This window comes from Borostomias antarcticus (genome assembly GCF_949987555.1).
Source record: "Borostomias antarcticus genome assembly, chromosome: 1".
Lineage (NCBI taxonomy): Eukaryota > Metazoa > Chordata > Actinopteri > Stomiiformes > Stomiidae > Borostomias > Borostomias antarcticus.
In genome coordinates, this window is record NC_140234.1 from 15,421,784 (window position 1) to 15,449,622 (window position 27,839).

The window sequence follows — 27,839 nt, forward strand, 5'->3', positions numbered from 1 at the left end:
CCCCCAATTGCTAAACATGTACCCGGTAAATACATGCAAAGTACAGCCTAATATATACTGTAATGGGTAATTACTGAGACACCTATACTGTAGGTATAATTACAAAACAGGAGTATTTCAAATGTTCAAATACTGCACATAATTTCAATAACTGACATAGCACCACCAGGTAACCACATTTTTACATAGCTTCTATAACATCCAGTGACAAACACAAATGATAAATCACAATGCTCATATATATTAAAATGCTTTTAATTGTATGAATTATAACTGGATGCACTCAGGAATCAGGAAGTGGGACCGAGAACAGGAGGAGCAGAAAACAAAACACAGAGTTGCATACACAGAGAAACATAACAGTAAGCACAAGTCTAGTATATCAATGGGACTTGTAATTGGTCACTTAATTGGTCACCCAGTTTCTGCAATCAGTTTGACACAGTTAATTCATCTGCAAAACAGACTGTACATTTCCCTAAAAATAAAAATAAAATGTTTTGTTCCCATGGGATCTCTCCCGTCCGTCTGAAAAAGGGGGGCAGAGAGGAGGAAAGGTCGTGGCTGAAGTTGGGAATCAAACAACTTAATTCTCATCCGGGATCGAACCCTGGTCTCCTGCACAGTAGTCAGAAGCTTAATCCACTAGACTATCAAGGTACTTAAAAGTGTGGGCTTTCACTGTTTTTGTTCCTATGGAATCTCTCACATACTTCCAAAAAAAGGGGAAAGGAGTGAAAAGAGGGATGGAAAGGCCGAAAGTAAACGTAGGAATAAACCCACAGGCTAGCAGAGGGTGAGGGTATGGTTTCCCAAAATCATCCCCAACTGGGCCTTGAACCCCAATCTCCCACATGAGAACTTTTACCGCTACTCTACTTACGCAGTAGAGAACAGTAGGACGTTTTTGGTGTGCTGGGACTACTGCCTCTTGTGGTGCCAAAAGAGAAATGCAGGTCAAAATTCAACGGCGTAAGGGAGGGAGGGAGGGAGTGACAACCGGACAAACGCTGTACTAGGTGCGCTGGCTTACAGCCTAGTGTTGGTAGGGGTTAGAATAAGGGTTGGGGCTGGGACAGGATCTGACCTATAAGGGAGAGGGTAAAGGTTGGAGTGAAAGGATGAACATGTGGAGATTTGAGGTAGGCTATAGTCCCATAAAATCATCCCCATCAGGGCCTTGAACCCCAATCTCCCACGTGAGAGTCCATTGCTCTCACCACTACTCTACTTGTGCAGTGGAGATAAGAGGAATGATTTTGGTTTCCTTCTTTATTTTGGTGTGCAAGAGAGAAATGCAGGTCAACATTCAACGGAGGGAGGGAGGGAAGGAGGGAGGGAGAGTGAAAACCGGACAAACGCTATACTGGTGTGCTGGCTTACAGCCACGCACAAAAATAAAGTCCGAGAGCGACCTTAAAAATAACCATGTCAGCAAGAGCTTTGAGAGCAACAGGATACATCTGTGCTGCCATCAAAATCTGCCCAGGCACCTCAGCAGGTTACATTTTTGGTAAATATTCGATTGGGACATGACTCGTTGCCTCCCTGCCTCCGAATGCTGTGCCTCAAGCCGTTTGGGACACAGCCTATGCCACGGGCATAACCAGGTTTAGAGTAGGCAGACCTCTAGTGGCCGCTTCATGAAACAGCAGGCACATTACTCCATGGGCATGGGAAAGTCTTCCTGGTTTCATCCAGTGTGTTATTACTATGATATACATCACCTCACAATTCCTCAATCTGTCTTTGAAAGCTTTGAAATCAAGTCTAAGCTTTAGATGATGATGATGATGATGATGATGATGATGATAGGTACTTTATTCACCCCCAAGGGGAAATTGCACGATGATGATAATGATGATGATGATAATGATGATGAGGGTGGTAAGCTCTAAGGTGACATATTGAATTACAAGTTGTCTAGAAATCTGGATCAATGTTAGTCCAGATATCTCCCAGCCCATTGGTGGCCTGTGTGTCTGTCTCCCAAAGACTGGCAGAATCCCTGGAGGAGAACGGTCGGGATCCATCACTCTCTCTGTTCTTCTTCTCTTCATCAGCATCACTCTCCTTCCTCTCTCTCTCTCTCTCTCTCAAACTCTCTCCTTCTCTTTACCTCTCCTCTCATTCCCCTCCCTCCTTCTCTCCTCTAACCTCCCTCCTCTCTCCTCTAACCTCTCTCCTCTCCTCTATCCTCCTCTCCTCTAATCTCCCTCTTTTCTCCTCTCCTCTAACCTCTGTCCTCTCCTCTATCCTCCTCTCCTCTAACCTCCCTCCTCTCTCCTCTCCTATAACCTCTCTCCTCTCCTCTATCCTCCTCTCCTCTAATCTCCCTTTTCTCTCCTCTCCTCTAACCTCTCTCCTCTCCTCTATCCTCCTCTCCTCTAACCTCCCTCCTCTCTCCTCTCCTCTAACCTCTCTCCTCTCCTCTATCCTCCTCTCCTTTAACCTCCCTCCTCTCTCCTCTCCTCTAACCTCTCTCCTCTCCTCTTTTCTCACTTCTCTCCTCTCTTCTTCTCTAACCTTTCTCCTCTTCTCTAACCTCTATCCTCCTCTCCTCTCTCCTCTCCTCTTTTCTAAACCCTCTCCTCTCTTCTCCTCTAACCTCTCTCCTCTCCTCTATCCTCCTCTCTCCTCTCCTCTTTTTTAACCCCTCTCCTCTCCTCTAACCTTCCTCCTCTTTTCTAATCTCTATCCTCCTCTCCTCTCTTCTAACCTCTCTCCTCTCCTCTACCCTCATCTCTCCTCTCCTCTTTTCTAACCCCTCTCCTCATCTCTAACCTCTATCCTCCTCTCCTATAACCTCTAATTGCAATGTACCTGTACTGGTTATATGGCAATTAAACTTTCTATTCTATTCTATTGTCTCCTCTCTTCTCCTCTCCTCTAACCCATTTTCTCTCTTCTCCTCTTCTCTAAGATCTCTCCTCTCTCTCTCTCTCTCTCTCTCTCTCTCCTCAGAGCTTCAGAGGGCCAGTCCCTCTCATCTCCAGGTCTCAGTGTTCCAGTCCTTTCATCTTATGGGGCCTCTGTCACTCCCAGGCTGATTCATGCAGGGTACCTCGAGGGCCAAGTGGACACCTGCCATATAGAGTGAAAAAAATAATCCATAAATATATATTTATATCAAATTGTATCTATTTATTAATTTATTACCGTGTGTATTCTTTCAGTTATTTTATTTTATTTGTATATTCAAATGTTTTAAAAAATGTATTCATTAATGTAATTATTTTTCAGTATGACAGGATTCGTCCTCCGTAGTCATTATAAACTATCAGGATAAAAGTTTTATTTTGATAATGTCACTGTTACACTGTAGCCAACATGTCATCTTGAAGCCTGTCTGAAACCATAAGCCTATTTTTGCCTATACTCTCAAGGTTGCTGGTTTGAACCTTTTTCCAGAAGGAACCCTCTGAAAAAAGATATATTATAAATAAATTATAAATTACCCTCCAGTTCTCTTTTCAGCTCCATCTTTTGGGTTTGGGACTCAAAAGGGCTGTTTTGGATCTGAAGGGTTCTATAATCTAGAACCTGAAAATGGTTAGCCTATATAACCTTTTTCAGAGGGTTATCGTTTAAAGCGGGTGTTTAGCACCCTTGAAGAAACATTTACACAGGCAGCATGTGGTCTGGACTCGAGATGCAACCCCAACGTCGTGCTATTATGTGTCTCCTCGATCTACTGACGGCTGAGCTACACAACAATGATGATGATGCGGCTGTGCGTAGCTCCTCTGTGTGGGATGCAAGTTAAATAGCCTGCCGTCATCCCGGCTGCTCGCCGCACGCACGCACGCACTCTAGGCTACTGCGGTAAAGATGCGTCTGCTACAGCCTTGGATAGGCTGTTCGCTGAGAGGCCCTCGGAAAATAAGCATTTATTTTCGATAGCATTTGAACGTCGATGCGACCAGAACGGACGTGTTGTGTCTGTTAGTATAGGGTATTTATGGTATTACGTTATAGACGCGCTCAGGCCGATGGTAGAGTAGTCGTCATAGACTACAAAAGGATGATCAGAGACAGGATTTCTCTGAAGAAATAAGGTTAAAGAGTAAAACGCGTCGACGATTTAAATGTTTACATTCTGCAGGGAATTGGAGCACGATGGGGTAAGAAAAACAAACAACTAATTAAAACCATTGCACGGGTGGTAGCGTTTGGGAGGTGTCCATGAAAATGGATAACATGATGAATATTGCTGATTAGTCGTATCTTAAGCTATTGCCTGAATAGTATTCTTCCTCTACCATAGCTGGACGGCTTTTAATCTAGTTGTGTGGAAACGTGTGTGTGAAAACTGTGTTGTCAATGCATCCTAAAGGCGATTGTACTCCTCGTGAAAATATATACTAATAATGTGTATGCTCTAGGCTACCTCAAATTCATTGATTAAAATACTGATATTGTACAATATGAGAATTCGTAGTTCTTCCGAATACATTTGAATGGTGGTCTTATCCTTCATGATAGACATTTAGAAATGAAATATTGACAAATCAGCCTTGAAAAATCAATCAATGATCTTTTACATGATTAAAACGTGTTTAGCTCATTGATCCACACAGCATACTGTACCAGCTGTAGGCTACAATATCCTTTGTGGGCTCTCACTCATATTCCTTGATTTGATTCTCAGCCTTTGTACAGTAACATCCGTCTCAAAATGAAATGTAATATTGGACCTTGTTTTCGATTATGAGCCTCTGATTGAATTTCTTGTAACCTTTGTAGGCTGTTTATTCATGTCCAGTACTGGAATAGCAGCATGACTGAACTGCCCTGACCGGGATGTACAGAAGCTGTGTGGTTGGAGGGAGTAGGATGTTGATGCCACAGAAGCAGAGTATCACCCTCAAACACACAGGGACTTCTTATTCTCATCTCATATTCTTCATAACATTGTAGTCTGAGGGTCACGCATTATCCTGTACCTCCTGCTGTAATCTGACTTCATATGAGGCCTACAGCCATGCTTCAGCAGAACAACAACAACAACTACCCCTGCCTGGAGATGGCTGGGTCACCAGGACCAGCGTTCCAGCAGTGCCCAAAGACCAGCCTGCCCTTTAGTGGAGGCCGGCTGGAGCTTAGGGACCTTCCCCTGGTCAGGGGGCTCCGCGCCTGGGCTCTATGCTCCAAGAACCTCCGTAGAGCCCCAGCTACATCCTCCGGTACCCCGGGCCCCTGCCCCAGGTCTGCAGACCTCTACCCTGCCGCAGAGTGGGGCCGGCTGGGCTACGGAATGGGGCTGTCCCCCCTGGACTCTAGACAGGCTGGGCTGGGGGCTCTGGTCACCGTGGCCACCCTGAAGGCCTCGGAGGGGGGCGGTCAGACCCAGACACGTTGCCTGGTTCTCCGGACGGAGGGGGGGAGGTGTCTTTACTCCACGGCCGGCCCTGGACCCTGTTCCCTGGGTGGGCCGCCCCAGGGGTCCCCCTCTACCCTGGTGGGCAGCTGGTTGAGGGAGAGAGTAGGAGGGGGAATCCCGACCGGGAGAACGGGGGCCGGGGCGAGGGGAGGGTCATCGGGGACAGGACGGGCGAAACCCCGCCCCGGCCGGAGATGGAGGACGTCCTGTAGGCCGACGGTTCCCCCGCAGGAGAGAGCGTTCAAGAACAGAGCTGAACAGGAAGCTGGAACTCGCGCCGCAGAGGGGGGACAGGAAGCACGGGACAAAGGAAGCCCCCCCAGCGCAGAGTGGGACGGTCAGAAGGCCAGACAGGAGCGAGGGAGCTTCATGAGCCCCAAGAGCTGCCACACTACGAAGGCCCAGAGCTATTCTCACTGTCCCAGGAGGAGAGGAGGACAGGGGGCCAGAGAAGGAGGAGGTGTTGGGCAGGGAGGGAACGCAGGCGCGCCCGATCGGCAGAGCAATACTGTGGAGGAGGCGAAGTGGGAGGAGGAGGAGGAGGAGGAAACGGACAACGGGACAGGACCGGTGGGGCTATCGCTGCGTGAGTCATCCCTTCCTCCGGCCAGCGCCGACCCGGAGCCCGGCAGCCCTGCCGCCGGAGACCGGGGGGAAGAGGAGCGGCCCGACCCACAGGGGGATCCGCCTCCCTGGACCTCCCTCCACGCAGACCAGCAGGAGGACAGATCGCGGGACGGACACGCCGGCGCCGGACAGACAGATGCGACCCCCGTCGGTGTTACAGTGAGACCCGTTAGAGACGCCGTGGGCTCGGAGGGCGGCGCACGCGGGCTCGCCGATCACGCGGACGACCGGAAGCCGTCCGAGAGCGACCCGGAGAGGCCGGGGAGAGGCGAGGGGAGAGGTGAGGGCGGGTCGGCCGACGGTCCGATCACTGTCGGGACCCCAGAGGGAAGTTGCCGCCTCCCGACCTCCTCCGCCGACACAACCCCGCCCTCCAGCCCTGCAGGGGGCAGCACCGCCACTGCTGAGGCTGAGACCTGCTGTGAGCAGGCGGAGATGAAGAACAGTCTAGACGTCGTCAACAACAACGAGGAGGAGCCCTGTGAGAGACATCTACCCCGGGGGAGAGACCCTGGGACCGCGGTCAAGTTGGACGTTGATGCTGTGAGTAAGGAGACCCAATCAACACCACCGCCACCAGAGGTTAGAGACCCCTGCAGGGGGCCTAGAGAGACCCTGTGTGGGGTGAGCGTCTCGGATGATGAGCCCCGGCAGGTGGATGGACATGGTCACGTCACAGACCAGGGGATGGAGGCAGGACCAGGGCAGGAAAGAGAGAAGACGGAGGGGAGGGGGTCAGAAGAGACACAGGAGGAGTTAGAGAAGGGGTACAGGAGTGAGGACCATATGACTGAGGCGTTGAAGGAAGAGATCAGTGAAGACGACATGAAGGAGGCGGACTCAGAGGGGGAGCATTGGACAGAGGGAAAAGAGAGGGGTGACTTTGCGAAGGTGTACGAGTCACAGGAAGAAGAGGATTGGACAGAAGAGAACAGGACGGATGAGTTAGATCAGGAGCGTAGGCCACAGGAGGAGAGGAGGAGGAGAGGAGGAGAGTTAGGAGCAGAAGTGGCAAAGGAAGAGTCTCGGCCAGAAAGGCTAGAGGGGGAGTACAGTAATGAGAAGCTGAAGGTAGGTATGAAAAAGGAGTGCAGGCCAGAGGGGCCATGCACATCTGCTCCACCTGCTGCCCTAACGGAAGAGACAGCGTGTGGAGGAGGAGGAGGAGGAGAGGGTGGGGGAGGAGGGAGTGAGGGAGAGAAAGACTCAGGCCATTCCTGTAGCTCCCCCTATCTGGGCCTTGCCGCCATGTCTGCTGCCCCCGCTACCCCTGTCGCACGCTCATGCTCTAATCCCACCCCCCTGGCCGCCATGGCAACGGGCCTGCCCGATCCAAAAGGGGTGAGGGAGGCAGGGGGAGGGGCATCGGCAGAGATTCAGAGCCTGGGGAAGCAGGAGCAGGGGGAGCTTGGCAGCAAGGTGGCCTCTCTAGGGGGGTCTGCAGAGGAGGGCCAGGAGGAGGTGGAGGAGGAGGAGGAGGACAACGACGTCTTTGGGCTGTTCATGCAGGCTGGGGAGCAGCCGTCATGGGAGGACAGCTTCGCCTCAACAAACCCAGTGCCTTGTGAGAACAGAGAGAGTGTTGGTAAGTCCCTTGCTAGAGCGCGCATGCATGCACATCCACACATACAAACATACACAAACATGTGACTGGAAGTCTGTTAAAGTGCTCTGATTCTGTCACTACAAACACTCTGAAACAGAACAAAGTTCAGAATTAGTGCTGCAATATCAGAAGTCAATATCAATTCAATTCAATATCAAATAAGTATTTGTCTAAAGCAGTTGCTAGGTTGTTTTGGTTTGGAACAACAGCGAGGGCATTTAATCAATCCCAGAGCTCCGTGCGGATACTAAACTGCTACTCTGGCCTGACCTGGATTCTCCCTTTCTCACTCCATCGCTGTCCCACTGAATTCCTTTATCTTTCTCTCCCTACCTCTCTCTCTCTGTACTCCCTCTCTCCCTCCCTCTCTCTCTCTCTCTCTCTCTATACTCCCTCTCCCCCACCCTCCCTCTCTCTCTCTGTACTCCCTCTCTCCCTCTCTCTCTGTACTCCCTCTCTCCCTCTCTCTTTCTCTCCCTCTCTCTCTATACTCCCTCTCTCCCTCCCTCCCTCTCTCTCTCTCTGTACTCCCTCTCTCTCTCTCTGTACTGCCTCTCTCCCTCTCTGTGTACTCCCTCCCTCCCTCTCTCTTTCTCTCTCTCTCTCTCTGTACTCCCTCTCTCTCTCTCTCTGTACTCCCTCTCTCCCTCCCTCTCTCTCTCTGTACTCCCTCTCTCCCTCTCTCTGTACTCCCTCTCTCTCTGTACTCCCTCTCCCTCCCTCTCTCTCTATCTGTACTCCCTCTCTCCCTCCCTCTCTCTCCCTCCCTCTCTCTCTGTACTCCCTCTCTCCCTCCCTCTCTCTCTCTCCCTCCCTCTCTCTCTCTCTCTGTACTCCCTCTCTCCCTCCCTCTCTCTCCCTCCCTCCATCTCTCCCTCCCTCTCTCTCTCTCTCCCTCCCTCCCTCCCTCTCTCTCTGTACTCCCTCTCTCCCTCCCTCTCTCTCCCTCCCTCTCTCTCTCTGACTCATGTGAAGGTATTAATGATTTAATGCTCTGCTGAGGAGGCCAGAGCTGGGCTGAAGGGTGTGTGTGTGTGTGTGTGTGTGTGTGTGTGTGTGTGTGTGTGTGTGCACGCACATGTGATGTTAAAGAGCAAGAGACAGGGCCAGAGGTCTCCTCCAGAGAGAAGGATTACTAGGTTTGACTGATCCTGTTTGAAATACAGTATATTTAAAACCACTTTGTTTGTTTTCATGATTTATGTGCTTTCTTGTGCTTTTTTATGAGTCTTCCGCTACCACCCCAACAATAAAGCAACTTACAATCACAAAGCACAATTCTTTGTACATTCAGGTCATTAGAATGAGGTTCCAGTCTGGAAAACATGTATTTCTATTTGTAGCATGCACTGTGTCCCTACACCTCAGGGAGATCTATGTAGTACATGGATGTCTTGTTAAAGCTGAGCAAACTTATGTCTCTGATGACCTTTCCTTGTCCCCATGCAGCACTTGAAAACCATCTAATCTCAGACGAGTCGGCTCATTGGACGTCAGGCTGGACAGACAGCTTGTTCCACCAACCAGAGGAGACATGGACCGCCTTCCCTAAGGATGCTGTGGAGGATGGGTGGGACGTGGCAGGACAGTGGTGGCCCAGCTGTGCTGAGGAGACCAGAGACAGACGCCCTGCCAAACAGGATCTGGTACAGTATAGGGCACTTCGCTGTTTCTTGGGTGTGCACAAATTTACACCTGTGCTGGCTTTACAGGGGGACATGGGCTGGGAGCCCTGCTATATTAAGCAGAAGGGGGAAATTATAAGATTATGGAACCATCTCTCCACTATGCCAGAGGGCAGAATAGCCAAGTACAGTAGGACCCCACTCATCCGAACTTCAGAGATCTGAACCTCCCGGTCTACCGGACAGGCTTAAAAAACGTTTTTTTTTTTTTTTTTGCCTGCTATCTGGTGGGATTTTCATTACAGTACAGTACCCTACTGTGAATAAAAACAGAACTGTATGTAGACCTACATGTTTCCTGTAGGCTGTAGCCTACTGTCACGTTTCATTTCTTTGTTACTCTAATGTCAAGCGCAAAACGCAAACGAGTCTGCTGCGCGAGAGCTGCATTCTTTGGTAGCCAGAAAGCGCGTCAGCAACCTGAAGCAGAGGAGCATCGAGTCATTTTTCGTTCCCAGTTAATGGACTTCAGGAACACAGACGTGTTGTGAGCATGTAGATTACTAGACCTACTGTATTTGTTAAATAATAGCCTACAGCCTAGGCCACGTTAGCCTACATCTGTTGTTTTAGAGACTTTCTTTTAGGCTACAATAGCCTAAGACAAGACAACTTGTCTGTCATTTCATTTATTTATTTATTTATTGATTATCATTTGCTCTAATTGTTCTAATGTTGGGTTGTTTTTAGGCTATACCATGTTGTTCTGCGAGTACAGTAGCCTATCGATGCGTAAGCCTCATTTGAGAATAAAGTACTGTATTTGATCAAAGCAAGCACTCAAGTGGAAATTCGGTTATTTTATTATAGGCTACTGTAGGTCTATTATAGGCTAGGCTATATGAGTTTAGTTGGCTATTTGATTGCAATTTTGATGCATTTTCACAAGTAATTAAGGGTATTTATTGGTCTATTATGAGTCTATATGAAACAAGTATACCACTTATTGAATTTGGTGCATTTTAACATAAGTTTCAGTCATCCGGACATTTCAGAGATACGAACGACCTGCGGTCCCGTTGGGTTCGGATGAGTGGGGTCCTACTGTATTGTTTAACTGGGAGAACACATAGTTTTCCATGGTGTGGTGATATGTATGCAGTTTTCTGTGAAGTTTCGCTACAGAAATGGTTTAAGATGCGGGGTACAATACATTCAACAGAAGTTACTTCTTGATCATAAAGAGAAATTGGCCACCGATATCTGGCTCAAACCCAAACTTAGATTTGTTTGTGTTCAGCTCAGAACGGGGACCCTTCGTCTTGCTATTGAAGTAGGTAGATTTAACTCTGTTGTTGAGGAGAGAGACGTTGTACAGTGTGTGATCTTGAAGTGACGGAGGACGAATTTCATTTTATGTTTCATTGTCCATTATATGATGATCCCAGACTATTTTTATTTGAAAAAAAATGCAAAACCTGAAGCCAGAGTTGTTCTGGTTAGGAGATGATGCAAAGCTAGAGTGGCTGTTCAGAGAAGAGATTTTCACTGCTGCTACCTTTATTAAGAGAGCATGGACTCTAAGAACTGCTAAATTATTTACATGTAATATGGCTTGAAGAAGATGGCTGGAGCTATTAGTTAACTTTTGTTTGTAATGGAATTATCTGTTGTGGAATGATTGTGTTTGATTTTGTGTTTATGTTTACTGTTGATGTGTCTTGTAAGTCCTTACGGGCTGGGCACCCTGTCCGGGGTGCATGACACTGAAATAAATATTTCCAATTCCGATTCCAACTAGGGCTGCGAGCAGCAGTGAGCAGGCCCTCGCACCCCGACATGCGTGTAGGGGTGCGGCGCCGTTAAAGGGTGTGCTATTTCGGTGTCCAGTACTGAGAGAAACTTCCTGTCACCAGTAGGTGGCGCTCTAAGCATGACTCAATACCGACGCATAGATGTGTTCAGGACGGTAACTTGATGAAGCGTGAGAAATGTTGTGTAAATCGGATAATGTATGTAGGAGTTATGATGACTTCCTGCTTGACCTGTAGGCGGCGCTATAAGTATGACTCAATACTGACCTACAGATGTGTTCAGGACGTGACCTTCATCAAGCGTGAGCAATTTGGGGTAGATTGGATAATGTATGTAGGAGTTATGAGGACTTCCCATAAGCAGTAGGTGGCGCTATAAGTATGACTCAATGCTGACGCACAGATGTGTTCAGGATGCGACCTTCATCAAGTGTGAGCAATTTGGTGTAAATCGGATAATGTATGTAGGAGTTATGAGGACTTCCTGTAAGCAGTAGGTGGCGCTATAAGTATGACTCAATGCTGACACACAGGACACACAGTTCAGGATGAGACCTTAATCAACCCTGAGCAATTTGGAGTAAATCGGATAACGTATGTAGGAGTTATGAGGACATCCTGTTTCACCAGTAGGTGGCGCTGTAGGTATGACGCAATACTGACTTATAGATGTGTTCAAGATGCGACCTTCATGAAGCGTCAGCAATTTGGTGCAAATCGGATAATTTATGTAGGAGTTATGAGGACTTCCTGTTTCATCAATAGGTGGTGCTATAGGTATGACGCAATACTGACACATAGATGTGTTCAGGATGCGACCATCATGAAGCGTGAGAAATATCGGACAAATTGGATAGTGTATGTAGGAGTTATGAGGACTTCCTGTTTTATGGCGAAATGTCAAAATTTGTCAGGGCGCCACGGCAAGGGTGTTTGGTGAAAATTTTTGATCACAAAGGTCAAAGATGAAGCTTACCGAATATGAAGTTGATCGGATGAAATCTGTAGGAGGAGTTCGTTAAAGTACGAGGCATGGAAATGGTAAAAACAAGGAAAAAATGGCACATTAAGAGCAAAATGGCTGACTTCCTGTTGGATGTTGGGTATAGGTCCAAGAGACATTTTAGTGTGTCTCGATGAACTACATATGCCCACCGAATTTTTTTTCACCTACATCAAACTGAAAGGTGGGGCTCGCCATTTTAAATTTTCCAGGGGGGCGCTCTTGAGACGTTTTACCACGCCCATTTCCATCACCCATGAAATATCAAATTTCATGACTGACGTATCTGCAGAGTTTCATGTGTTTTCATCGATGTTTAGGCTGCCAAAAAGGCATTAGGAGGAGGAGAATAATGATCCTTACAATTTCAATAGGGCCTTGCACCGCCAGTGCTCGGGCCCTAATTAAATGGATGTCACTTGGAAAACTGTTCCATGCCATCACAGCCCTGTAATAGACAGTGTTTTTCAAAGAGTTTGTTCTAGGTAGTCATCTGCCCTCTGCTGGCCGCTCTGGTAGCATGCGTGTGTATTTGAACAATACAGTATTTTACAAACAAGGAAATTGGCTGCCAACCTTTTCTCCACACTCCTGACAATTTTAATTTCACATGCATTTCAGCCACATTAGCCCTAGATGAGCAGCACAGTCGAGCTACCTTATTTTGTATTATTTGTAACTTCCTGAGTAGGCTTTTAGAGGCAGATGACCACCACATCCCTGAGCAATAATCCAGATGACAGAGAACCAATGAGTAAACAATTTGATTTCGCAAAGATGATGGAAGAAATTGTGCACATTTGCAGCTACTGCTACACCCATTCTACAAACAATATCAATATGGACGGACCAAGCCAGAGTCCCAATAGCTTGATTTTCTTTACTTGTTGAATGACTTCACCCTCAATGACAAGATTTGACTTAGGATCTTGGGCTAGCTTATGCTTAGAGCCACATATCATGGTAACCTTTTTTGATGTGTTCAGCACAAGTTTATTTACCTATTGTATATGATGCTAAGCTCCTTAGTCAAAACCTGGTGGATGCCAGTGGATGCCCCACTGTCACCCGCAGACCAACCTGAGTCCGATAGATACCCCCGTGTCAGCTGTGGATGTCGTAGTATTTAGTTAACACACACACACACACACGTACACACAGACACACATCAGTCCACATCCGGCTTAGGCCTGGAGCTAGGCACAGTCCCCCTTCCCCTCACCCTAACCCGGGTCCGTATCCTTTTCCTACCCCCACCCTACCCCAACCCCTGCCTCTATCTGGGCCCAGGCACACTCACGCACACACAGACACACACCAGTGTTTGCCATACCTCTCCCATGATGCTCCTAGCCTTTCTTGCTCTGAAAAGCCTTTCTTGCTCTTAATGTAATTTATTGCTCTATAAATGTTCTTAGCCGTTAGATATATTCCAGGAGCTTGCTCCAGGTTGCCGGTTAATATCTGTGTTGCTTTTATGGCTCTGTGTGCTACTAACCCTGTTCTGCCTCCCCTCTCCCTAGTGCCCCTCCTATCTTCTAACCAGGTCCAGTAGATGCCCCACTGTCACCAGCAGACCATCCTGTGTCCGATAGATACCCCTGTGTCTGCTGTGGATGTCGTAGCATTTAGTTAACACACACACACGTACACACAGACATACACCAGTCCACTTCTGGCTTTAGGCCTGGACCTGGGCCCAGTCCCCCTTCCCCTCACCCTAACCCGGGTCCGTATCCTTTTCCTACCCCCACCCTCCCCCCGACCCCTGCCTCTACCTGGACCCAGGCACACTCACTCACACACTCGCCTCAAAAGAGAGGGCACAGGACTTGGAATGTCTGAGGCAGTCTGGTGAGGAGAGGCGGAAGCGCTTTATAGTAACCATCTGTAATAAGCGTTAATTAATATGTAATAAGGACCTTATAAGTCCTTATAAGATGCTTCTCAGATATTATTATGTGTTAATAAGACTATATTAATGTTTAAAAATAGCATAATAAACACACTTATTGATAGATTATAAACGTTAGTTAATAGGTAATAAGGACCTTATAAATCCTTATAACATGCTTATAAGACATTATTATGCGTAAAAAAAGACTATACAAGTGTTTAATAATAGCATAATAAACAAGTTTATTGTTAGATTATAAGATATTTATAAGCACTTATAAGAAGCTTGTTAACTGTTTATAGACTGCTATTATGCACTTATTATGCATTTATTAGCAGTTAATTATGCACTTTTTTTGCAATAGTGGATCTAAAGTGAGACAATGCATTATTATCAATCAATCAATCAATCAATCAATCAAAGCTTTATTTGTATAGCGCATTTCATACCCAGAGGCAACACAATGCGCTTTACAGAGAATAAGGGAGGTGGGCATACGACCCACTCTCTACATATTCCAGAGGGAAGCAAAAAACAGTATCACCCAGGGGCCAGATAAGTGAGCTGTAAAAATTCTTCCCTGACCCCTCTCAACAAGGCGATCGAGCAAGCTCCAGGAGTATGTTTGTCTACCGGCTAAGAACATTTATAAAGCAATACATTACATTAAATTACATTTCAGAGTAAGAGAGGCTAAAAAAGCATCATAGGAGAGACATGGCAAATACTGGTGTGTGTTTGCTATGGCCCAGGCCTAAAGCCGGAAGTGGGCTGGTGTATGTCTGTGTGTGTGTTAACTAAATGCTACAACATCCACAGCAGACACGGGGGTGTCTATCGGACTCCGGGAGGTCTGCTGGTGACAGTGGGGCATCCACTGGACCTGGTTAGAAGATAGGAGGGAGAGAGAGAGGCACTAGGGAGAGGGAAGGCAGAACAGGGTAAGTAGCACACAGAGCCATAAAAAAATGAGTAGGCCATGCTCCTCTTCTGTCAGTATGGAATAAGGCCTTTAGCCTTTAAGTCAGTATGTAATGTAATTACTCTGAAATAATCATTAGCAGACATAATCATTAACAGACATTCTCACAATGATGTATTGTATTTTGGTATAGCCAATCAACCTTAACCATAAGGCTTTAAAATGCTTTACGGTTAAGGTCTGCTGTCTGTACCAATACTAGAATTAGTCGTGGAAGTTCTCTGTTTCTCACAATGTGGTATTGTCACCATCATCAGGCGTCTATCATCCTCAACATGTTCCTCCTCAAGGAAAACACAGTTCCAGGGTCCGGAAAGATGTAGCACACTGCTTTGCTACTGGCCAGTTAATGTCTTCAAATAAATAAGACTTATGGTCTTTAATGCCATCTATTTTCAGAACACTGTGTTTATGGAGGCCTTCCAGTGCCTGGTCCCCCCCTCCCCTGTCGAGGCAGAGGTCGTTCCCACACTCAAACAGATCCTCAGGGGGGCCCCGGACCAGCGCAACCCAGCCGAGGACCACGGGTAAGGGGGCCAGGGGACCCAAGAGAGGGCTACTTCTCTGCTAGAGGCCTGGTTCAGTTAACCAGCACTTCAGAGTCTTCTGGGAGGATTGATTTTGTAGCAACGGTTATATCATCGGGAAACATTTATGGGATAAATACCTACTATTTCAGTGTCTTAATATCGATTTTAGTGAACTACGCCAAGAAAGGTAGCTCTTAAAACTTTCATGCTGCTATGGAGTTTCAAAACGACAAACAATGAGCCCTAGCAACCAAAACTAATACTCCTGACCAACCTAGCTAGCCATGAACGAAGTGTAGCCTACCTTTGCTCAGCAACAGCGAGTTGCAAAAGTGGTGATGATAAACCAGAGTGGTAGGCTACAGGACGGATTGAACAACTCAAAGTTGGCATTGAATGTTACCATTTTTCTTGAGGAGAAACCGTAATGTAACCAACAGACGGTTACGCAATGCAACTAACGTTTTTACAGGCAAATAATTAGTGCAGGAATATTTCACATATTTCACAACGGTAAAGACGTTTTGCCCGTGTTATATCGTGAATATACAACAGCTCTTAACCAATCAGTTTGCAAGGTCGGAACTACCCGTTGTATTCTGTGTAATTCTCTATACTACTGTACATGTGATTGGTTTGGTCTTTGTCCTGCAGGTTATTGGATGGGTTCCATGATCTGAACAAGATGATTGGCTGGAGATACAAGAGGGCCAATGCCGTGTCCTGTGAGCGTCTTCTGCAGTCCCTTCATGTGGACCGGAGTGACAGCGTGAGTATAGTCAGTCATCACCATGGTTCATAGTCTTAATTGTTCCATTAGTAGCCGCTACAGATTGTGTGGCTACAAAGAGAAGGAAGCTTAGCATCTATCAGAGCACCTCAATGACAGGCAGATAAGCACTCAACACAGCTTTTATTTTAGAATGTAACACCTCTTTAATTCCCATGGAAGTCGTACAACTCATATAACATCACATATCTGTACTATCAGTCAAATGCTAAAGCATGGAAGATGCACTGACTGCACATGATAGGATAAAACAGTATGTGTATAGTAACAGTGCCACGGTGTGTAGTGCTATGTCAGTCAGAAATGAGGAACATGCAAACATTACTAAAATGTAAACAATGATGAGTTACAATGACATGTTTCCATCTCACCCCAGGACAATATTTCTAGACCTCGGACAACCAATCACAGCCCGTCCCTTGGCCTCAACTCGTCCAATCAGCATGCTGCCGGGAAGAGACGGTTATCTTATGACCTTAACAAAAACATCATGGAGTAGCAAGACTCCATCTCTGCCTGGCTGTCAGCAAACTTAGTTTGCTCTGGTCTGGAGTGATCATCGCCAATCCCCTAATTAAACACAATCTTGAGATCTGTTGAGGAAAATAAATAGTTAAAACATTTCATCAGACTCAGAACTCAATGACTGACTCCCTCCCTTGAATTCAGTGATATATGTTATGATCTTTGGTTGATAACCTGATAATTTGCTCTTGATTAGGGAGCTCAATCCTCTGTTTTGTCTGTTTTGTCTTTTACTGTAACTGTACAACCATCTTAACCAATTACAATACACTATGTTTCATACTGTCAGTAAGAACAATTTGACTGGCTATCCTAAGTCTCTTTTTTGGTCATCCATACCACTTAAAGAGATATTGAAAGCCCTGTGTTTAACAAGATTATGCAATAAAGGTTTGACAGACAAGACAAAGTTGTTTACAATCTCACACTCTACTGTACATTTTATATTTAATTTAGCCCAAAGCAACAAATGTACTTATTGAAAGACAAATAGGCTTTTAAAAGTTGCTTTGGGCAAAATAGCAGTAAGTGGATAAACTGTACATCCCAGACACTGAGTTAAACACAAAACACACACATATGTGCACTCTTGCTTTATCATAATGTGATGTCAGATGCAACAGTGTCAAAACAGAGTATAAAAAATGTCTCGCAGCTGGGTTTGGTAAACACTGGAACAGATATGGATGAAGAATGGATGTCTTTCTTATTATTACAGAAAAACTGTTAACTGAAGATATTGCTGCAGATCTTACATTAGACCTACAATTACAAGACCTTGGTTGCACCTCAGACTATTTTACTCGACAATAATGATAATTAATTATGGGGTTTGTTTTTAGGGCAGTGACAAGCAAGTGATCATCTCATGCTTCATGATTCTACTTGTTTCTCAAAATTTTCTTTGTCTGTGAACTGATTCAATCATGAAAATGGAAAGAAAAATATATAATAAAGAGTATGTGGTCATTTTGTACTAAATATGAATTCCTCCAGAAAAAAAATATTTTCTGAGTCATTTGAATGGAAAAAAAAATAGATTGTCAACTTGTTAATTGGTGTAATAAAAATGATACTGTGCAACTGATGTGTTCCACTCCTTGCCCTCCTGCACCCCACCTGCTGAAATAGAGCCAGAGAGTAAGTGGAGCATCCCTGCTACGGGTCAAGCGGGAAATGCGCTGCCTGGTCATGCAACACCTACCAGAGAAATGCTTGACATATTCACGGTCTCATTGGCAAGCCTGTGCAATCTCTGACCTGACCTCAGTTCATTATGAAAGACGAGTTTCTAAGGAAGTGTCACAGTCGTAATCTGATATGCGTGCTATCCAGAAACTCTACGATAGCCCTTCATTAGCAGGATGCCCAAGGGGGCCTCCTGCAAAAAAAGACTTCTTGCTTGATCCATCGGGTTATTCTGTGTTCGTTTTCTCAGCCTAGGGCAGACCAGTGCACAGAATATCTGTTGTAGGCTGGTTTACAGGGCGAGACGGGGGGCTATGGTGGTGAAATAGTTAACCGAGAACCGCTGAGTCAGAGTGCCTGCATCGCTAGATAATAGCTGTGTCAGTGAGGAGAATCGGCCTAGCAGCGCAGCTGGCCTAATACGACCATTGGAAGAAACCGTCTGTTTGCACTCAACCGTTTGTTTGCGTAATCATGCACAAAACACATTATCATAAGCATATTTGAGAGCAGACATCATTGAGTGATTATTTAGTCTAAATCCTACGCGGCACGGTCTCATTACTGATCACTGTTTCTCTGTGCCCCTTCACAAGCTCTTATGTTCTCTACAGCAGGTATTTTAAACATTCCCAAATAAGTTCTCCAAAAAAGAAAGCTGCTTTCACCATGCACCTAAATTGTGGAACACTATAGCAGGAAGTAGAGAGGTGGGGTCAGTGGACAATTTAAACGGCAATTGAAAACATCAGAATCAGAATAGTTTATTGCCATTTGTAGCCTACTGTAGGCCTACATACGTCTACATGGATTTTTGCAACAACAATACAACAATGGACCAGCACAGGACTGCGAGATACAAACAGTGCAAAAACTAGCAGTGCGATTGGACTACAAAGAGTCAGTGGTCAGCTCAGTGCAAAAAAAATTGCAGGGGTCATGGGACGGAATCAGAGAGGAACCTTGTTGGTAAGGTTGGTGGCCGTGGGGGAAAAGCTGTTCCTGTGTCAGGCGGGCAGTTTTGGTCTTTGACGACCGCAGCCTCCTGCCAGAGGGGAGCGGTGTGAAGAGGCCATAGCCTGCATCTTGGGAGGGGTCAGCCATGATCTTTCTGGTCCACTTCAGCGCCCTGGAGACGTGCAGGGACTGGAGGGAGGGCAAGGTGCAGCCGTTCACCTTTTCCGCAGAGCGTATCACCCGCCGCAAATTAGTCTTGTCCTTTACATACCTTTTTAATCTATTTTATAATTAGTGACATAGGCTACCTTTTATCACGCATTCATCATTTTCAATTATTTCATTCATTCTTTGTCATTATTCCACTATGTTTTAAAAAATGTCCTACTCTCACTTAGGCCTATGCCATGTTTTATGCCCATTGGATTGTGTGGTTTAGATATTATTGTTTTTATTATGGAGTTTGTTTTGTGTGGTTAATTGATTATAATTGATTTTATTATTTTATACTGTTATGTTTAATGTTGTGTGCTTAAATGTTAAAGCACTGAGCGGCAGTCTCCGTAGGCTATTAAAAGTGATATACAAATAAAGCGTAGGACTATTATTAGTACTATTAATATTGTTATTATTTTTATTACCGGTATTATTATTACTATTATTATTATTAGACGACTGCAAAAGCCTTGAAAAACAACGTCAACAGACGATTGAACCTGGTTTCACTTGACACAAGGGGGTGTGTTCACAACGACATTATATCGTGTCAGTATCATCTAGGGCTTTCATAACCTAGTCTATGTGAACGAATGTAGCCGATAACTTATGAATGCAACCGCTTTGTATGGAAACGCAGAATTGTATGGAAACGCAGAATATGGGCTGAAGGAATCATTTAATTCCTTAAAAAAAAAAAAGTTCCTAACTTAAAGTTTCGGGGCACTTCTTGGTCGAATAGCGGCTGCCATTCTGCACAGCGTTCCGCGTGCCATCAGTGTTGGAATAGTCACACCGCTCGCCAAATTTAAGCGTGTCGCTGTGAACACACCCTCTGACAAAGTTTTAGCAGTGGGTGGAGGATAGTGGCAAGGAGGAGTTCAATTAGGACGGCCCAAACTTTCCTGAGAGACTGGTAGTCAGGGGGGGAGGAAACAGTTTGACGGATGACACAGTGCAAGCAGAAGAGAGATGTATTCGGAGAGCAAATCTTGGATTCTGCTTGTAGCCTTCATACTCTTCTATATCACCTATTTGATGCTCGGAGCGCTGGTTTTCTCCAGCATCGAACGTCCGGTCGAGGAACAACTGCAAGTTGAAATACAATCCCTGAAACAAGATTTCCTAAATCAAAGCTGCATCAATGCAACATCACTCGATATGTTTTTGGCGAAGATTCTGGAGGCCAACAAGTATGGGGTGTCTATCCTACGGAATTCCTCCGTGAATTCAAACTGGGACTTAGCTTCCTCTTTGTTCTTTGCCAACACTCTGGTAACAACAGTCGGTAAGTGGCCTATCTTAAATGCTCTATTTGTCTCAGCTAACGATAAATCGTTTCCTTCAGCTTGGAAATTCTGATGCAGAGAAGCGGACGTGATGTCAAGTCAAAAAAAGTCGCCTCACTCTTTCAAACTAACGAACTAGGCTAGTTGAAGGATTGGTTTATGATCTTCTTTGTCATTTGAGATGTTTACATCACTGATTGAGATATAGGCAGGGGTTTGCATTCTGCCACAGTATACATTAAGTTACACTCAAGAGCGTCTTGTCATTCCAAAATTGACAGTTATGTCCTCATTCATACCGATTATGATGGCAGTCAGGAACAGGCTAGGCTATTATACCCCGAGGACGCGTTTCTCATTGCAGGAAATCAAGCACCACTTTGGAACACCGCCAGTCGCTAGGCTACTTGTGTTTCACACCTGGCTGTATGTTGTTCATTACCATACCCCGGTTAGAGTTCCCGTTTCCCTAAGGGGATGAAAAAACAATTAGCTGTAATACTTATCTTGACATGAACATCCCCAATACCTTACCGACCTTCTGCTGAGCTTGACTAGCTTGAGCTAAGTGTTTTTTCTAGTATAGATACTGTCTTCTATACCATTTGTGTGTTATTGCCCCAGATAGTGATAAAGAACATCTGTTGGGTGAAAGAGCATGCGGTCCCTCATAGCTGTGACAAGTATCTTGTTCAGGTCATTCTAAGCAGACTCGGAGTGGCAGGCCTTGCTTACATCCAAAGCAGAGGTCCAGTGACCAATGGCCAGGGCCAACTTTCCTGAATCTACTGTAGGCCTTGTTGATGAAAGTCTGATGTAATGCCTACAGTATGTGTAGAAGACAGTAGGTTACACCAGTTGATATGAAAAGTAGATGACCAGACCTTCATGGCTTTCCTGTTCATGCAAATGATCCTACCACTCACACAGAGTTATGCAAATACACAAGTGACAAGTGAAATATCATATGTTACTGTAGCTATTTGGCCAGGGCAAAGTTTCCATAAGTATGATGAAAGTATGTTGTTTTCTTTCTTTTTTTTGTCTTTAACATCTTTTTTGTGTGGCATTTTTGATTTATTATTATATAGGACAGTGTAGACTGACAGGAAAGGTGGGAGAGAGAGAGGGGAGGATATGCAGCACAGGGTCCGGGCCGGATTCAAACCCGGGCCGCTGCGAGAAGGTCTTGCCTTCATGTGGTACGCGCCCAAACCGATGAGCCACCAGGGCACCCCCAAGTATGTTGTTTTCTTGCTCTAAACTGTAGGCCCTGTGTTTGAGCTCAGAGCTCAGCACTCTGGACCTAGCAGCAGAGGTAGTCGAGGCAGGCAGAGAGGGGAAAACAGCCTGTTGACTTGACCCCAGAGTCAGTCAGCTGGAACTCCACAGAACACAGAATCAGTCAGCTGGATGGTGCGCCACAGAAATGGGATCGATGGAGCCTGTCTATGTATCTGATCTGTCACTTGTTATGGATATGAATGACTATTGAGAGGCCTGAGATGGATGTGTTTACTAAAACAGGTCTCTTATAGATCTGAAAGACTAGTGCATCACAAGATGCTTTATATGAGAGAGAGAGACCCATGTAGGACCTGTTGGGTAGACACTAATACTCTACTGATTGAACGTCAGAATTGCACACCACTTTCTGTGGCTCTTATTCATTTGAAAGTCCCTAGGCATCTCTACAGTAGGTTTTTGTGGTGTCATATTTCCAGTGGTGGGAATGATTAATTGGGGAAATCCCAGGGGTCTGAGGCCCCCTGCTAGGTTGGACTGGGAACATTTCTCTAAACATGGGTTATAAGTGCACATGCATTTATTCCACTTAGTCCTAGGATACAAACATTGTTATTGTCAGTTTACATCTGTTGGAGATTATGTGCAATTGGCCATGTACACATTATCTGACTTCTGTTGCTTAAGTCCATAGCTGAGACAGAATAAACATGCATTTCCTGACGATGGACGCAAGTTCGCCGCAAGGCGTGAGTTTGAGACATCACACTAGATCAAATCAAACTTTATTTGTATAGTGCATTTCATACACAGAAGCAACACAATGCGCTTTACAGAGAGCAATGGGAGGGTGGGCATAGGTCCCACCCCTACATATTCCAGAGGGAAGCAAAAAAAGTTTCACCCGGGGGCCAGAAAAGTGAGCTGTAAAAAAGATGTCTGTAGAAGTACTTTAGGGCATCATTTCCGTTGGTTGGAGTGACTTGGATCAATTATTTCTGTAGGCCGGCTCAGTGCACTGTGAACTTGACATATAAAGCTTTATAGAGAATTCAATCATTTTGTATCAAATATCCACGAGTTGGACCTGTCAAATCTGAAACAGAATAGTGTTCTGGGGCGTTCTGGCCCATTTCCACCACAGTGTATTTCTCCCTTCCCCGGCAGTACAAAGACATGCAGTGTGATGTATCCAGGCCTGGGGCTAGCAGTGGTGGCTGTTTAGCTGGGTACCATAGCTTTAGCTGTACAGTCTGTCACTGTGTGGGTCGAGGTCATTATATCCAGCCATATCCTTATTCCCATGTTGACATTATGATCTCAGGTGTGTCACAGAACCTGCCCTGCATTGTTAGACTATTGTTTGATTTGTGTATTGTATTACAGCCCGTCCCTGTGTTGCAGTAAGAGCAGTAAGGTTATTCCAACACCAGAAGGAGATCTCTACATTGTCTGTTATGACCTCATATTTATCTTAGATTTGTCTATGGCTGGTATAGTAGGTTGCTCATGGACAGGATCAGGTACAGTAGCCCCACATCTACCGTGCTTTGTGTTTTCATTATCAAGGTGAGAATTGTGTGTGTGTGTGTGTGTGTGTGTGTGTGTGTGTGTGTGTGTGTGTGTGTGTGTGTGTGTGTGAGAGAGAGAGAGTGAGAGTGATTGAGTGCTTGCCTGCCTGCCTGTAGGGCTATGTTCAGCTAATGCATTAACATGTTTTATCACTTAGGACTGAATGATGACTATAGATCTGTGGAGAAGCAACACAAGCTAGCTTTGTGACCATTCTCCCAGTCTCTCTCTCTCTCTCTCTCTCTCTCTCTCTCTCTCTCTCGTCTTTTTCTGCAGGAAGACTCGATTTATCCTTCATTCAATTTAAATAGGATTAAATTCATTTGATCACAATAACCATCTTGCTAAGCACTCACCAACCTCATTTTATAAAAACCTGAGTACACTCTTGTATCCACCATCTAGCCACTGTACATGACTGGTAACCATCAGCCATTGGGAATCTGCAAAGATCTCCATAGTATCTACACCCAGGGCCTATACCCAGGAACAGGAAACAGTTTTCCTAGCACTGTGTTGCCTCATCAGACTGGTCTGCTTTTAGACTGTCGGCCCGACTGATAATATCTGCTGATACTGTTGTCCTGTATGTGATCTCAGGACTTCCTGTATGTAGTGTGACAACAGAATAGATCACGAGTAAGAGCTTCTATTCCTTCCTGTTACAGAAACATTTGAACAATATATTGTCAGTAATGTAATTGGCTGAACATCATGATCATGTCTAAGGGATTTTGCCTGTATAAAAGAGTTAGTTCCTCAGTCAGTCAACAGTGTGTGACTATTCTCTTATTTGCAATTTGAATGATTGAATAAGATTCTAAAAAGGCTTTTCACTTCTTCTCTCACTCTCTCTGTCCTGTGCCTCCCAGTCTTTCTTTAAATTCAGCTCTATTCAATTCATTGGGCTTTATTGTCACATTAAAATGTCCATGTTGGAAAAGCAACAGTGGAATTACAGAAATAATTCTATATACCCTGTACACTCTCTCTCTCTCTCTCTCTCTCTCTCTCTCTCCTTCTCTCCTTCCCATTTTCTATCCCCATACGCCTTGACCTTTAACCCCCTCTCCCCTTCTCCTCTAGGCTATGGCCACACCACCCCCCTCTCGGACGCGGGGAAGGCCTTCTCCATCTTTTACGCCCTCCTGGGCGTCCCCTTCACCATGCTGGTCCTGACCGCCTGCGTCCAGCGTCTCATGTACCCGCTGGTCTACGGCCCCGTGGGGATGTTCCAGCGGGCCGGCCTGACCCCGCGCTCGGCCACCACGGCCAACTTCCTGGTTCTGGTGGTGCTGGTGGTGCTGGTGTTCTTCCTGGCGCCGGCGGCAGTGTACAGCGCGCTGGAGGCGGGCTGGTCCTTCCTGGACGGAGTGTACTTCTGCTTCATCTCGCTGTGCACCATCGGCCTGGGGGACTACGTCCCCGGGGAGCAGCCCGGACAGAAGCTCCGGCCGCTCTATAAGATCTCCGTCATGGGTACGTTGGCTGTACCTGCCGTCTGTCTGTCTGTCTGTCTGTCTGTCTGTCTGTCTGTCTGTCTGCTTCAAGACTGTGTCCGTCTGTCTGTCTGTTTATCCCTATCAATTCTGCAAGGGCTTTGTCATGGTTGAGCCTGTTTGTCCGTCCGTCCGTCTGTCTGTCTCTGTCTGTCTGCCCGTCTCTGTCTGTCTGCCCGTCTGTCCGTCTGTCTGTCCGTATGTCCGTCTGTCTCTCTGTGCTCTCCCCTCTATCTGATCACACTAGTGTGTCTGCTGTTCATCAGTCTATTACATTACATTACATTACAGTCATTTAGCAGACGCTTTTATCCAAAGCGACTAACAATAATTGCTATCTACTCTACTCTATCCACTCTACACCTGGTACTCTGTGTACAGTATAAACCGTATATATGGAGATGTTTGGTAACGGGCTGGGTGGGGCACAGTGTGTCTGATTATGACTCACGTGACAAATATTTACTTTGCTTCCCGGACCTAGTCCACTTTGACTAGGAAGCTGTTCCATTCATTAAAACCGCACCCTTCCTCATGCCCTCTTCTGCTCCCTTAGACGGTGAACAAGGACACGTTGGGAGGGGAACACCTAAAAAAAAAATTGCACAGGACAATAACCGGCTTTGACGTTTAGTGACATTGCTTTGGTGATGTGGCAGACTGTCACACGCTAGCACCGTTTCTGGGTGGCACAGTCAGAGAGCGCTGCCAGGCCTGCGGGGGGGAATCCAGGCCTGGAGCAGAAGTACGGCTCACAGCGTGAGAAGCTTTCACACCTCACTCTTCTATTCTAGCTATCTAGTAGAGGGCTGAGGTCAGATGATGTGCTCTGTCTGTGCATGGAGCCTGAGGACATCTTGGATAGGCGACTGTACATGGCGGGGTAGAGTCACGTTCTACTTTAAGGTATTGAAGATCATGATCACCATCATCGTTTGCGTGTGAGAGAAGAGGCCTGATCATGGGGGGCTGGTATAATGATTTCAGTCTCAGTTTGTAGATCTCTTTCAGAGATCCTAGGGTACTCACTTCTTTGAAGTACCAGTCCAGTTCTGTATGTGACACTTGTTGGTCCTGTTTTGTTTTATTCACCTGATATTTTGATGTGACATTTACCTTTTTTACCACCGTTTACTTGTCCACTCCACACCAAGTCTATAACCTCAAGAGCATTGGACAGACAGATGACCCTGAAAATATATAAGCTCAGGTACTGGTCAGACAGATGACCCTGAAAATCTATAACCTTAAAGTATTGGACAGACGGATGACGCTGACAATCTATCAGCTCAGGCATTGGACAGACGGATGACCCTGGAAGTCACCGCCTCAGACCGTTGTCACGGTCATGCTGTGTTCCATTTGGCTGGGATGTGGTCAGGTGGGAGAGACGAAGAACGACATCATCCACGAGGTACCTGCGTCACAGTAGCTTTGTTTGCCAAGCCAGTAGATAACAACGCACTATGCGATACTTTGCGTATACAAAATCCATCTTGTTCACGACTTCCAGAGCGAACTGGGGGTAGGACCAAGTGTTATGAGTTCACAAGTGGACAAAACAATTTGAGAGGGGTGTTCCAGTTAACCCCCCCCCCCCCCGAATTATCTTGTAAATCATGACTTCATGGAAAAAGGAACTCACAAAAAGGAAATGTAAAGCAGCAACAGTCACAAGCTTGTCAGATGTTCAGACAGTTTAAGAATTAAATTGCTTTTCAATAAAGAAAAAATGTAAACAAACAAAAAAAAGAATTAAATTGCATCACCACCAAGTCAGTTCTCAGTGTTTTTCTTTCTAAAAACACATCTGAGAAGATGCGGGGTCCTTCCCCCTCCACGTCGTTTGAGAAGAAGACAAGGTGAAAAAGACAAAATACGTGACCAATGGAGGAGAGGACTGTTGAGAATCTCCATGTGTGGGCTGCTAGGAGTGAAGTGGTGGGTAGAATAGCCACCTCTCCTGACGCTTGTTGGCCTCAGGGGCCTCATTGTCCCATGATGCATAATGAGAGTCATACTCTCGAGTCTGTGAGCTCTAATTGGGTTAGATTTGGAATGAGGTTCTATTCTCTTCTCTTGCCTGAGTGGGGTCTGTTGTTGTTGTTGTTGCTGCTGTTGTTGTTGTTGCTGTTCTTCTTCTTCTTGCTGCTGTGGGGGTGCTGGACCTCACCATCCCCCCCTTTGGAGAAATCACTAATCTGACATGAGTGGTACAGTAGTAGTATATAGAGGTAACAGCTGGTTACAGAAACAATACTTAGACCCACCTACTTTTTTTTTTTTTTTTCCAGAATTCAGACGTGGTCTTGATGTTTTGGGCTAGGCTAACCCAGAGTTGTTCCAGGGGCCGCGCTTTCTCCGCTTTCTGCCTTGTTTCAGCCCCTATATAGGTCACATCCCCTCAGATTAGCCTGATTGGTTGTTCTCGTCTCCAAAGGGGATTAGCCACTGCTGGAAAACACGTTAGAATACTGTACTTTCCTTCCTCATATGCAGAACAAACCTACCACAAAACTTGACTACCCAATTTAGATTGAAATGAAATACAGAAGTACTTCTCTCTCAAAACAAACCATGTATCAGGTTATCCCCAAAGTTCCCCTCTACTGATACTCAATGTATTCAAATGAATCTTCAGTCTGCTAGTGTGTGTGTGTGTGTGTCTTTCTGTGCGTGTTTCTGTTTGTGAGACGTTTGTTTGTAGGTCGCAATTCATCACAGCCCTATCATCTCTCCCTACTGTTCAGTCATGTGTCTAACGCTGAAGCACTGTGTCTGGCCTCTCCTCCCCAGTATACCTGTTTGTGGGCTTGATGATGATGTACCTGCTCCTGCGAGCTTTCCACAAGATGGCCGACCTGCACGGCCTCACCGCCTTCCTGCAGCTGCCTCACTGCGACAAGGAGGATGACGACGACAAGAGGCCCATCGTTGAGAACGGCCCAGAGGAGGATCAGCAGCAGGCCGAAAAGCCCCTGGACCCAGGCTCCCAGTTCTCCTATAACTCCATCAACAGATAGACCAGCCCGGCCGCATCACTCTCTTCCTCTCTGTCTTTCGCTCTCTCAGACCAAATCACAGTCTAGAA

General features: G+C 45.9%; 1 protein-coding gene across 1 annotated transcript; it reads left to right on the forward strand.

Annotated features, from left to right (window-relative positions):
• Positions 1-20,115: 20,115 nt before the first annotated feature.
• kcnk6 (potassium channel, subfamily K, member 6) lies at positions 20,116-27,771 on the forward strand (the record flags this gene model as incomplete). The annotated part of the gene is made up of 3 exons (XM_084435922.1): positions 20,116-20,431; positions 24,336-24,728; positions 27,545-27,771. The coding sequence occupies 3 exons, from the start codon at positions 20,116-20,118 to the stop codon at positions 27,769-27,771; spliced, it is 936 nt and encodes a 311-aa protein (XP_084292048.1).
• Between the last annotated feature and the right edge of the window lie 68 nt (positions 27,772-27,839).